General features: G+C 40.0%; 4 protein-coding genes and 1 non-coding gene across 6 annotated transcripts; 2 read left to right on the plus strand and 3 right to left on the minus strand.

Annotated features, from left to right (window-relative positions):
• Nucleotides 1-306: 306 nt before the first annotated feature.
• On the minus strand, nucleotides 307-1,241 carry LOC141842123 (transcription repressor OFP13-like). The gene has a single exon (XM_074730340.1). It carries the CDS (start codon nucleotides 970-972, stop codon nucleotides 466-468), a length of 507 nt encoding a protein of 168 aa, XP_074586441.1. The 5' UTR covers nucleotides 973-1,241; the 3' UTR covers nucleotides 307-465.
• Nucleotides 1,242-2,117: 876 nt separating this feature from the next.
• On the minus strand, nucleotides 2,118-3,184 carry LOC141842323 (putative CCR4-associated factor 1 homolog 11). The gene has a single exon (XM_074730532.1). The coding sequence runs from the start codon at nucleotides 3,137-3,139 to the stop codon at nucleotides 2,288-2,290; it is 852 nt and encodes a 283-aa protein (XP_074586633.1). The 5' UTR covers nucleotides 3,140-3,184; the 3' UTR covers nucleotides 2,118-2,287.
• Nucleotides 3,185-4,639: 1,455 nt separating this feature from the next.
• TRNAL-UAG (transfer RNA leucine (anticodon UAG)) lies at nucleotides 4,640-4,719 on the minus strand. Its single transcript has one exon. It is a non-coding gene; the product is annotated as a tRNA-Leu (tRNA).
• A 107-nt stretch (nucleotides 4,720-4,826) lies between these two features.
• LOC141839308 (iron-sulfur assembly protein IscA-like 2, mitochondrial) lies at nucleotides 4,827-8,020 on the plus strand. Of its 2 annotated transcripts, none has more exons than XM_074727030.1 (5): nucleotides 4,827-4,914; nucleotides 5,230-5,392; nucleotides 6,299-6,429; nucleotides 6,533-6,641; nucleotides 7,723-8,020. In XM_074727030.1, exons 2-5 carry the CDS (start codon nucleotides 5,252-5,254, stop codon nucleotides 7,783-7,785), a joined length of 444 nt encoding a protein of 147 aa, XP_074583131.1. In that variant the 5' UTR covers nucleotides 4,827-4,914; nucleotides 5,230-5,251; the 3' UTR covers nucleotides 7,786-8,020. The 2 variants fall into 2 exon arrangements, with proteins under 2 accessions (XP_074583131.1, XP_074583132.1); XM_074727031.1 differs by having other exon boundaries at nucleotides 4,833-4,914; nucleotides 5,225-5,392.
• A 1,288-nt stretch (nucleotides 8,021-9,308) lies between these two features.
• LOC141839307 (zinc finger protein WIP3-like) lies at nucleotides 9,309-10,653 on the plus strand. The gene is made up of 2 exons (XM_074727028.1): nucleotides 9,309-9,867; nucleotides 9,987-10,653. The coding sequence occupies exons 1-2, from the start codon at nucleotides 9,370-9,372 to the stop codon at nucleotides 10,437-10,439; spliced, it is 951 nt and encodes a 316-aa protein (XP_074583129.1). The 5' UTR covers nucleotides 9,309-9,369; the 3' UTR covers nucleotides 10,440-10,653.
• Nucleotides 10,654-12,610: the final 1,957 nt, after the last annotated feature.

The raw sequence follows: 12,610 nt of genomic DNA on the forward strand, positions 1-12,610 counted from the left end.
CAGCATCACTGTTGCTGTCTCTGCTTTGGCCGCTTTTGTTCTTTTTATTTTAATTTTTTTTTTAAAAGAAAAAAAAAACAATCTTTTTGGAGATTTGAGAAATTTGATTTCTTTTTTGGTTGGAGGAACGTGAGAGTTGATGATGCGATCGAGGTGTGTGACTTCTTACAAATTGGGCTAGGAAGCAGCAGGGAAGATGCTTTTCTTGCAGAGGAGGGAGAATGGAAGGCAAAGCGTTGATCCTGCGCCGGAAAGTGGAGCAGATGTAGTAAACAAGCAGCTTCAAGGGACGCACCTGCCTGCCTTTAATCTTTTTTACTCTCCCTCGCTAAACAGTAAACAATAGTCTAAGGAACAGCAAGGTTCCTCCATGAATTCACAGGAGATTTTCTTCGAAAGAGATAAAGAATATAAGATTCAACGCACTGCTAGTAGACAAAATACAATCTTCTTATGCATCGTTCTCTAAGAAGAAGCGAGACTCAGAAGTAAATCCAGGAAGGCCTCAACTATGATCGCCTGGTAACTCTTTGCATTCATCTTCAAGTACCAGCACAGCATCTCTTCTAACCACTGCACCTTCGTTTCTCCATTTGCCGATACCACCTCTTCCATAGACAGCCTAAAATCAGAGAATGGGTCCTCGGAATCCAATTCCACGGCGATGTTTCCCTTAAACTGAAGCCTCTCAGTTTTCACTGCCTCATCCACCAGTGAACTTGTCCTGCTCGGCTCAAAGAACAACCTGTCGGATCCCATTCCGCGGGCGACTGCCAGGACAGCAGCAGCTTCCGCTGCTGAGGACGTCTCTGCTTCCGATGAGCCTGAAAAGCACGACTCGCTTGAATCCAACTGAAGTGACCTTCTTCCCGTACCAGATTGCCAAAGCCAATTAGAAGTAGGAGAAGAGACTGGTTTGGGGTCTCTTTTCTTGTAGAAGAGAGAAGCAGCGAAGGTTACTTTTCCGGCCATTTGGTTTCTTTGCTAGGAGTGATCCACCAGACTCTTGCTGAGGCTTTAATAGTGGCTGGCAGATTAGGTTGGAGGAAGGTGGGAGAGAAACAGTGGAAGTGTAGAAAAAAAATGAATGATCACTCGATTTGAGCAGTACATATACGTGGAAGGGAGTAGTGGTTGCGATTAGGAAAGGTTTAGTTGTTGGTTTAGGTAGAAGATCATTCAACATTGCTTACTGATCTCTTAGCTGTCGTGACTCAGCTGGAAGTTCAGATCAGATCATCCTATTTCCTTATGGCAAGGACATTGATATTTCCTTTTGGCAATGGCATCCCCGACACCTCAATCATGGAAGATCAAACAGGAAAATACAGGTGATTGGTTTAGAGGACAACCATGAAGTAATTAAGCATCTAAGTGAATTATCGTGTCTCTGTCTAAGCATACAGTCAACTAATTAGAGTTTAAATTATACCTAGTATAACAACTTAATTGTGCTTCATTTAAAGAAATATGTTTGTCTTCCAATTACTATTGGGAATCATGTCTTTTTGCTAGGCGACCTTCAAGGAAATTTCAACCAAAAACATTCTTAAATGAAGCCTGAGCTGAGAGTAAAAGAAAGAATTGAAAGAGAAAGATAACAAATAGGGAAACAGGCCTGGAAGCTTATCAAAATTCAATATAGGTATTGGCTAATAATTTTAGAATTAGATGATGAAAGCCAACACCTATATGCAGATGTTGTTGTATTAGTTCTAGACTTGTATTTGTACTTTCATCTGATTATCTATGGAGATGAAGGAACTGTTGTACATCCTATTCATTTTCAAACAAAGAGCAAAACCCCTAGTTCATATGATGATTACATGAAGCAAGGTAGCATATGTGCTGAATATTTAAGAGTCAAATTGCAGATGCATCAAAAAGCTTGCAAAAGCTTGATCTTTTCAATAAAACTAGTCCTCTGGTGCATGGAATCTGTTCATCCAAATAAACCAAAATAGTGTTTATCTGTGACTCGTTTTATGTAGTTTACTAGAGTTTCTATTGCAAGCAATGGTTCTAAAATGATACCAGTTGACTTAAGTTTCATGCAGTTATCAACTCATGTTGTTTAATGATGCATTGTTAGTCAGATTTCAGTATCCAAAATCCCCTGGAGATCTAAATTAAGGTGCTAATTCGCCATTTACTATTGTATGGTAATTAAATCAAACAACTGAAGGAAAGTTTTGCCAAGGATCAACTCAAAAATTACTAATCAAAGAACCAATTAACATGCATGTGATGTATGGACGACATTGTATAATTTACTGCAATTCCTATGTCAGCAAACTTCCAGACCGTAGAGAACTCCGGCGTGCCTCTCGCCGTCGTCCTCCATGAAGAAGATCTCCTTCATCCGGCGGAAGGCCAGCCATGTTAGCAAGCTGTCGGAACCTGCCTGGTGGCACCGTCCCACAACCCGGCCAACCTGGAGCGTGCTAGCGACTCGATCCAACCCCCCGTACAAACTGTCGCAGTATCTGATCATGTGTTTCATGTCAAATACCCTCTCCCCGAAGAAAATCCTAACGAGAACCATGAATTCCGGCAGATTCTTGGGAAGGTCGCGGCAAGTAAGGATCTTTATCAAGTAGCCGAAGTCGTATGCGCTGTGGAACGTGACCCACGAAACCGCGGAGTCGTTGCACACCAGCCCGGACGTCATGAGGAGCTCGGCGAAGCGGCGGGAGTCGATCCCACGCGCTCGGTTCTTCTCGAAGTCGATCCCATTGGCCTTGAGCAGTTCGACGGACTCCGGCGCGTGGCGGTCGCGGCAGGGGTCGAAGTCGCGGAAGTTAAATTCCCAGAGGTAGCGAACGCCATCCTCGCCGCCGAGATCCGGAAGATTCCCGGCGGCGTCGGAGAGGGTGAGTCCCACCTGAATCAGGTGGAGGGCGTCGACGTTTGCCTTGAGCGCGTCGTAACGCTCGGCGGCGGTGAGGACTGCCGGATGCTTACGGGAGCGGTGGATCACGCCTGGGAACTCGGTGTCCATGGCGGCGAAGGGGTAGCGCTCGACGGCCTCCCTGATGAGGTCGAACTCGGCTTGGAGGTTGTCGGCCCAGACGGACCGGATCAAAATTTGGGCCGACTCGCCGCCGGCCGACGATTTGTGCGCTTCCCACGACGGCATATTGCTTCGATCCTCGGGTTTGTCTGTCGATTTGGTTCTGGTTTCAGTGGACGCGGTCACAATTTATAGTGAGAGAGAGAGAGAGGCGATGAGGAAAGAAGAACAGTGGATGCTTCGAAGAAGAAGCGGAAAGACGACGTAGCCAGTCGCCTATCCACGGAATCAATAAAAGAAAACCGACGCGAAGTGACGAGATCCAGATCGAATATTAGCCGTCGGATCGCGGGACCCACTCCGCGAAACCGTCCGCACGCTGCTGTCCGAGTGAAGTGTGGTGTTTGACTCCACGCCGAATACTAAATTCGCATTAACGTGGAAAACGTGTTGGGATGAATGATCGGCTCCGTTTCTTCATTTTTATTTTATTTCAAGGAAAGAAATACTTGGAGAAGTAAATTACACTTAATTTACATTAATATACTTTTGCTAAGTAGGATTAATTATTCTTAAAGAGAGAGACCTAGAAATTCATGTTACTTTTGAAGAATTAAGATGGTGCATGCACTTGACAAACTACGCATTAATTGCCTCGTACCAACTCACCAAACGAGCTTACTCTTCTACTTTGTGTCAATGTCACGAAGCAACCGCAAACACTAAAAAAAGGAGTACCTATCCAAGTGTAAAGGCACGTCATTCTCGTCGACAACCCACACATATATTTATATGTCCTCGTTGACTGTTTCTTTAGCTTTTCTAGTGCCGTAAGCAACATTATCTCTGGAATTTACATTTAATAAACATTATAATTTTTTAATTCAAATTCTTTTTTAATCCATGCATTAATCGTTAAAAACCTTCCGCTACCGATTGGTAATGGCAACTCCGGCGGCCAATCGAGCGATTAATGACTCACCTTTGCTCCTCCTCTGTCCAGGGAACCCCTCGCTTCTGAATAGGTTAGGTCGCAAGTGAAGCAAAGTCAATGGGGGTTGACTTTAGAGTTTGGATGCTGAAGATGCGCAGCTATTTATTTGTCACGTCAGAGTGCTAGATTTGCTGGAGATCTCTTTTATGATTGGGTAAAAATTAGAAAGACACAGATTTGTACGGGTGAAATCACTTTACCTTCGAAAAGAAAATAAAGTTCTAATTCGAGATCCACAAAAAAGAAAATCATTTGAATTTGTAGTCCAATTAGGAGTGTCAACGGGATGAAAGAAGTGGAAAAAAGGAAAATGTATATGCTTTATTAGGTTTTGATTTTAGCTCTAATTTGCATCCGCATTTATTTCGTACTATTAAATTATACAATAAAACCATGAAAAATGTAGTAGATGTTGTATAAACCTTAATCTACACGATGAAATTTGATTATGAAAATAATAAAATGTAAGATGATGCGTATTTTTTTTCAAAAAATATTTTCCTTAATAATTTGATGAGCATAATTTTCTGTTAGGAGACATATTAAATTCAGAACTACAGATATTACTTGCAAATTATCTGACTTAATTTAGTAAAGTTAACAATAATTATATATAATAAAATGTTTAAAAATGACAGCTGTGGGATTTGAACCCACGCCCTTTCGGACCAGAGCCTAAATCTGGCGCCTTAGACCACTCGGCCAAACTGTCGCTGATGTCAAATTGGTTTACAAAATTTAATTATTAACTTTCAAAGGAATAATCGAGAAGGCCACCAAGAAAGAACAATGCCTGGATTTCATTCTCCCCCTCGACAACACGCCCATCTCAGTGAGCCCTAGCCGTTGCTTCTCCCGGCGCTCAGCCAACGCCGGTGGTCTCTGGCCGTGGCTATTCTGCACTTAGGTATTTCTTCTTCCTCTTCAATTCCTTCGACTTTCCCCCCGTTTATACTTTTTTTTTCCTTTCCCTTTCTTGTTCATTATATTCTCTCTGGCTTTCCGCCTCCTCTGTCCATTTTTCTCGCGCTTCACTCTCATCATTTGACTTCTGAGGTTTAATTTTTTTTTGTTTTAAATTATCTCAATCGTTAGCAAAGAGATTAGTAGATGAATTTATATCCCAATAACTATGATGGCTACTCTAATTTTTGCTATGTTGTACGTATGATTTTAAGTTTCTGGATTCAATACCTCCGTAATTTTCCACGGCACAGTGCAGTTTCTACGACTCTGGGCGAGCGATGCTGAGGTACGCAGTGCGACAAATGGTGCCGTTGTTTCGCAGCCGGCTGCAAATTCGACGGTCTCAATTTCGGCCGCTGAGTTCTGCCGGAGAGGTGCCTTCTCCTGATGCCATCCACATGACGGAGAATTGTGTCCGGGTAAGCTTTCTGCCCTGTTATCAATATGCTTAGTATGCTGTTCTTGTAAGTATCTCTACCGTTATTTTTAATCTCTTCGATTAGCTGAAACTTTAATTAAAGAATTTACTAACAGATAGTCATGGATATAAAGTTTGTTTGCTTAGTGAAGATTATGTATTTGTACAATCACTCTGATGACAAAGTGGTTACTGTTTAATTAAAATTGGGACCTTAATGTATGCGTCTAATTCTTCACAACTTTTCAATTTTCTATGTTCTCCTTGTTGATAGTATACCTCTTTTCACAGATTCAGGGAGCTTAATGCAATAAAAATGCTCTCTCTTCAAGAAATATATATTTTTTTCATAAAAGGAATAATCTCAAGGCTCAACTTTAACTACTTATTTTTTTCACATCAATAGGACATGAACTTATCGTTCGAGATAATTTTTTTGGCATAGACAGTGACACAACCAATCATATTGTATGGGTTAAGACTTAGAGTTTTGAACAGTTAAGAAATCATGCTTATAAAAACTAATGTAGCTGAGATTTGCAAATGAATGTGTGGGTTGTGAGAAAAGATAACATAAATGCTATTATCTGTAATGATATATCCTTATGTTCAGTTCAATTAGGAGATAAGATTAAATTAACCCACCCTCAATGTAGGGATATAGTTTTGTAATAAAAGGAATCATCTCAAGGCACAATGCATTGTCAAGCTAAGCATGCAGCTCATATTTTTATTTCAAATACTCAGCAAGTGAGTGGAAGTGTTTGAATGGTAAATAAAACAAAGCAGATTGCATTTGTTGGATTAATTTGGATTGCACATGCATGCTTGTGAAGTTACATACACCAATTATTTTTGCATTTTTGTCATTTCTTCTTTATATGATAGATTTTTTTTTCTTTTTCAGAGATTGAAGGAGTTGCAAACTACAGAGTCATCCAATGAAGGCAAGATGCTGCGGTTAGCAGTGGAAACTGGTGGATGCTCTGGCTTCCAATATGTGTTTTGTCTGGATGATAAGAAAGATTCAGATGACAGGTTGGTTATGTTATTTATTTTCGAAATAGTTAAATTATATAAACTGGGCATTTAATAGAAATTGTTAGTTTCTATCTTGTGTAATTTCGTGAATGTGGTTTAGGATATTTGAGAAGGATGGTGTTAAATTGGTGGTGGACAATGTCTCTTATGACTTTGTCAAAGGAGCAAGTGTTGATTATGTTGAGGAATTGATTCGCTCAGCATTCCAGGTAAACACCCACTATTGGAAATACATTGTCAAATGATACCCACTTCATCTGTACATGCATATCTGACAGTATAGCTAATAAGACCTAATGCATATCATCTTGGTTTTCTGTTTCATATATGCTTCTTACAATTCCCCTTGCTGAGAGAACAGGTCTATTGGCTTTGTTAAGGCTTAATACATTTTTCTTTTAAAAAAAAGTTTATCTACTGTTAAAGATACGTGAATCACAGCCAACATAATTGTCTTGCCTCTTAAAATAAGATGATTGAAGAGGAGTTAAAACGAAGATCAAGTTCATCTTAAATAAATAAGAATTAAACATATTGCCATAGAAATTTCATTCTGGATATTATTTTGGATTTATAAGAACAATGCAGTGAGTTTGCAATTAAAAATCATATATAGGAATCATCCTTGTGATGAAATGTTACCTTCAGGTATATTTTTGTCCCGTTGATTGTAATCGAGGCTTTGTGGATACAATAAAAGCTGTTTGTTTGGTTTAACTTCTGCAACAACTGATTGATTACTATGGTTAATGTATGTTGTCAACCAACAACTACTTTCAGGTATACCAATTTGCTCTCTGCCCCTTCCAAAGAACTTGAAGAGAACAAAGGAACCTTCTGCTGTTTGCTTATGCAGTAATAGGAAGCAAGAAACATGGCAAAAAATTTGATATAGATGTCTGTAAACGCTAACCCATCCATGAATTTACATTTCTGAGTACCTTATGCGAAATTGGTACACAGATTATATTGTTATCATCAAAAGGTGATTTTTTTTCCTTTCTTGGCATGATCCCTTGCAATCATCCAGAAGAATACTAAATTTTCATTCAATCAATTGTTTGGTAACAAATCCTATCATTCTACTGTCACTCTCAGAATTTATTGGCATATATTTTTTTTTCCTTTTTTGACAACCGTTTGACAATCATATTTATATGTTTTCAGAGGAAATTACTTTACTATCTGAGTATACTTTAAACTTGAAGATTGATCTTGCTCTAGATTTTCTATAATACATTGCGTTATTAATAGTCGATGGAATAGCAACTGATTGAGCTAAACCTGCAGGTGGTAACAAATCCAAGTGCAGTTGGTGGCTGCAGCTGTAAAAGCTCCTTTATGGTCAAATAGCTGGAAGTTTGCTTAGAGTTCAACTGGAGTGAGCATACCGACCATATTTTTGTTTATGCACATTTTTATTTTTGCCTCTTCCAATTTTTGTATCTGAGCAGCCAACAAAAACATTAGTCTAATTTTGTCAATATTAGATTTGCTGGCAACAGACATCTGTTGTGGTCACAATAGTTGTCGATTTGTTCCCTATGGTTGTCGAAATAAATTAACAATATGGACTTTTCCACGCTAAGTGCAGATTGTTTCTTTAGTTAATCTTGTGCTGATATTGATACGGAGCTCTCAAGTTTTGGTTCTTAGTTTGAGTCTTGGTTGGTTAAATTGATAAATCCCAATCAGTCTCATGGATTGAATTTCTTGTTCATATATAAATTTGATACACAGTTTAAATTTCCACACTTTAATTGGAGAATCTAATCTTATTAATACGTGGAGATTTGACAAATTGAGCAGTCAAGCCAAGTACACTACACGGACCCTGTGGACCAGTTAGGTCAAACTAGAACCCGGTCAGGTCGACCAAACAAATTGGATCGAGATTAATCAGGATTTAGGTTTTAGACTATTTCTTAACCGTCATACCCAATCCCTTCTGCTTGCATATTGCATAGTGAAGGACTATAGTCATGAGTCAAAGTGATGGTTCCTCTTTTATATATATTAATTAAATCGAAAGAAGAAAAAAAACATTTATTTAGTAATTAATCAATAGTTCAGTCAAGTTATCTTTTATCTACATCATCAGGATCTCATTTTTCTTCTCTTTCTTTTGATTTCCAACACAAAACATGCGTGTTTTTGGTGTTTAGCTTTTAATGTCAGTCAAAAGTTGAATGATTCAAGTTGAAACTGGCATGCTCGATCTCCATTATATTTCACTCGTGCTCTTTAAGCCTATATTTATATGTATTATTTTCTATGTTTCTTTATCAAATTTTTTTGTCTTGTCTTGATCTCGATAAGCAATTCAGTAAAGGGGTTCGGCACGCTTGCAAATATTTCATTCAAAAACTTTTATTATCTCTTGGATTTGTCTTCGTTGCACGGTGCCATCAAGAACAATATTTTAATTGCCTTGGTAGTTTACATGTTTGGACACTAGCTAGTTTATCGTACAAATAGATTTGAGTAGTACTAAAAAATTAATGTCAGTACCAGACGTATCGTCATCTCTATATGAAACTACTATCAATATACATACAATAGCAATGACATGAAGAAAGTAAAGAGTAAGTTTAGTTTAAATTCTGATAGAACAATAAGTATTTACTAAAAGGAAAATGCTAAAATTGAGCACTAAAATCTTTACAGTGTAATGAGAGCAACCCCTATCAGTGACTCACTGACAATGTTGATATTGTCATTGCTAATATTCCTTCATGATGCAGTAATTAATTACTAATTAGCTAGCTTAGCTGATAGGGACACTGGCCTCCACCAGCACCATGAACAAAGACTTTCAAGCACGCATCACACATACGCATTGATTGATTCCTACATCAACCCATGCATGCATGCCTTGACAAAACAAGGCCAACTCCTCCATTTCCATCCCCGAGCGAGCATTTCTTCGTCCTCCACATGGGCCTGAGGGAGTCGCTGCCCATGGAGTACACCTCCCTTGGATTCTTCCTCCAACCTCCTCCTCTCCATCAATGGCTCCAGTACCAACCACCACCACCCTCCTCTTCCTTCACAGTGGTGCAACCCCATGAAGCAGAGTGCTTGCCTCTGCTGAGCCAGCTCGAGGAGCCCGCAGAGAAGAAGAAGATCATGAAAGAAGAGAGTATTAATTACTGCTTTGACCAAGATGTGGCCTTGAATATCGGTTTGCCTGGTACTGCTGCGGCTGTGGATGAGGAGGAGGAGGAGGATGAAGAAGAAGAGAAGAGCAGCTTTATCTGTGATCAGAAAGAAGAATGGATTGCCATGAAGGAGGAATCAGGCGTTCATGGATTAAGCAGCAGCAGCAGCAGCAGCAGGTATTGGATCCCTACTCCAGCTCAACTCCTCATTGGCCCAAAGCAGTTCGCTTGCTCTGTCTGCAACAAGTCCTTCAATAGGTACAACAATTTGCAGGTATATACTAAACGTAATTTTATGTCGATCAATTGTATATATAATAATCTATATATTATATGTGTGTGTGTGTGGTAGCTCGATCGGTTTTGATTCTTGCAATTGTTTGGATTGATTAGATGCATATGTGGGGGCACGGACCGGAGTACAGGAAGGGGCGGGAGTCGCTGAAGGGAGGGTCAGCGGCGGCGGCGGAGGCAGGGGTGGTGCTGATGAAGTTGCCGTGCTACTGCTGCGCGGCCGGGTGCAAGAACAGCGCGGGGCACCCGCGGGCGCGGCCGCTGAAGGACTTCCGGACGCTGCAGACGCACTACAAGCGCAAGCACGTGGCGGCGCGCTGCTTCGGCTGCCGCAAGTGCGGGAAGGCCTTCGCGGTGCGCGGCGACTGGCGCACCCACGAGAAGAACTGCGGCCGCCTCTGGAGCTGCTCCTGCGGCTCCCGGTTCCGCCACAAGCGGTCCCTCAACGACCACGTCCGCTCCTTCGGCGCCGGCCACGACGCCGCCGCCATCACCTTCGCTACTGCTAATTCTCTCGCTGCTACCGCAAGCGGTGATGATCGTGAAGACTAATTCATGCTCAGTAATTAATCAGTGAAATCTCTCGACGGACGGAGAGAGACCATCAAATCGTATAGGATTAATCTAAAGGTATGGGTGTCGATCGATCTCGTGCTCAGGAACAAAAAATTCTCGAGAGAAGGGAGTTGTTTGTTGCGGAGCACGAGAACTAGAAGATTGAAAGATGTATTAGAACGCCATTAATGGTAACAGTATGGTTCATGGATAACAGCGATTGTCGTGCTTTTGAGCAGTAGACATTAATTAATTAATTAATGTCCTTGATGGATTCATTAGGAATTAATTAACCATGCATGAACCTTAATTTAGTTCTGAAAATATTGGGAAGAAACGTGTACCATAAGAGAGATGAACAGATACGTACGCTTAGAACGCATGCGACCATTCAACTGTAATTTAAGAATTTTGATTAATGATTCACGACGAGAATTAATTATCCATAAATAATTAAGCATCATGTGGTGAATAACGTAACTATGTGATAGAGGAGAACAAAGAATTCTATAGCAATTAATATAATTGACTGCAGCTGGTGTCAAAGTCCACCACTCGAGGTAATCTTTTTCCTTTTGCATCTAAAGTCAAACTTTGAGGCCAAAAGGCACATCGTCGTCGTCGACGACGAACCCTAACAAACCCCACTAGCTACCGCCATACGCGATCTGCTGGCTGCTTGAACAATCAAGAAGATTTGAATTGTTTCTGCGAAGAAGGCAGAAAATTAAGATAGACAAACAAGAAGAAAGTGCCAACGAAAAGGAAGGAAGCTAAGGGGGTGGCATCGAGGGGACCGCCATGCACCAAGAATTCTCGAGGTGATCAGTGATGTCAACGAAGACGATTTCCTTTTCTCACTAGTAGGCCTGGGCCATGGCCATGGCCATGGCGTATTTAAAGCCCGAGCCATACCCATACGGATGGATGGGATACAAGCATGCATGCATAGGGGTGACGATGGATGATCCCATCCTCCGCCCATGCCGTGTATTTATGAGTCACGCAACAACGCGTACCAGGCTTCACTTTCCTCCAACTACTAATTAACAGCTTCAGCTTGCTGTTGAAATGATTCGTAAACAAGGAAAACTTTGTAGAGCTTAGAGTTAGATCAAATAATATTAGTTACTTAATGAATTAAAATGATATTAATTCCTCCTCTTGAAATGAAAACTTAAATAATTTTATTTATTTATTTCTCTTGTGCTTGCAGTATAGCTAGAGATGGTATAGAGTTAATCGATATGGTAGAAGACATAGGTATATTGTGTGAGTGTGAGGAGGAACCATTATCATGAACTATACATCCAATTCCTCAGTTACAAAAGACATTCTTTGATTGCTCACAAATGGAGAAAATGATCTTTATCGAATATTGTTAATTTATACTCGAACAGATAGCGCCTAATGTTGTATGACCAAGGCTGAAAGATATTGCATTAACTACCAATCATTTTCCTTAATTTCAACATCAAATTCCATAAATTTTTTAAGGCAGCAACAACGTTTGATCAGTCATTCGTTCATGCATGTGGACAAATGGACAAAGGCTTCTGTGTGTTTGTGTGTGGGAAAGGAAAGTAAAGGATTTTCACTAATTCGGCAGATACGAATATTAACTCCCCAATCATAATTCTAAGCACACAAATGATATGAGCCCACAAAGTAACTGATAATATCTAGTTTGGAAGCGATTTATCTCAGCTACAAGATCAATTTCACAGTATAAGATTCTTGTTCAAATAAGAAATACAATGATTAGTAAAGAAGCTGCATGCAAGTGGAGCTAAACAAAAAAAAAAATCAAGAACTAAGCTTCCTTGCTTGCATCATAAAGTTTCTAAACTTGATGAGGGGGAAAACGCGACATATACGACCTGTGTAACTTTACTCTAAATTTTTATTCACTAGCTGATGTCTTGATGATTTAGAAACATTAAGTCATCATCTGAATGGTGATGGAACATAAGTGGAACAGTAATGTTATGTGATCAAGAGAAACCAACTTATACTATCATCACCATCATAATCAAACTAGAAGCTTAGAAAGGTAAACAAAAGAATGTTGTAAAAAAAAATGAAAATTAAACTAAAGAAATAATGTCCAAAATAGAAAAATTAACCCTAAATCAATTACTTGCAACTTTAGCCTACTGAAAGCTAGT

This window comes from Curcuma longa, chromosome 11 (genome assembly GCF_044706935.1).
Source record: "Curcuma longa cultivar G26 ecotype Majalengka, Jawa Barat chromosome 11, ITB_CL_G26_1.1, whole genome shotgun sequence".
Lineage (NCBI taxonomy): Eukaryota > Viridiplantae > Streptophyta > Magnoliopsida > Zingiberales > Zingiberaceae > Curcuma > Curcuma longa.

Excerpts from the sequence above, each read along its gene's own strand:
- LOC141839308 (XM_074727030.1), top strand. The coding sequence starts at position 5,252 with ATGCTGAGGTACGCAGTGCGACAAATGGTGCCGTTGTTTCGCAGCCGG. Across the intron at positions 6,430-6,532 it reads AAGAAAGATTCAGATGACAG|GATATTTGAGAAGGATGGTG; the intron begins GTTGGTTATGTT and ends AATGTGGTTTAG. Across the intron at positions 6,642-7,722 it reads TGATTCGCTCAGCATTCCAG|GTGGTAACAAATCCAAGTGC; the intron begins GTAAACACCCAC and ends CTAAACCTGCAG.
- LOC141839307 (XM_074727028.1), top strand. The coding sequence starts at position 9,370 with ATGGGCCTGAGGGAGTCGCTGCCCATGGAGTACACCTCCCTTGGATTC. Across the intron at positions 9,868-9,986 it reads ATAGGTACAACAATTTGCAG|ATGCATATGTGGGGGCACGG; the intron begins GTATATACTAAA and ends TGGATTGATTAG.
- LOC141842323 (XM_074730532.1), bottom strand. The coding sequence starts at position 3,139 with ATGCCGTCGTGGGAAGCGCACAAATCGTCGGCCGGCGGCGAGTCGGCC.
- LOC141842123 (XM_074730340.1), bottom strand. The coding sequence starts at position 972 with ATGGCCGGAAAAGTAACCTTCGCTGCTTCTCTCTTCTACAAGAAAAGA.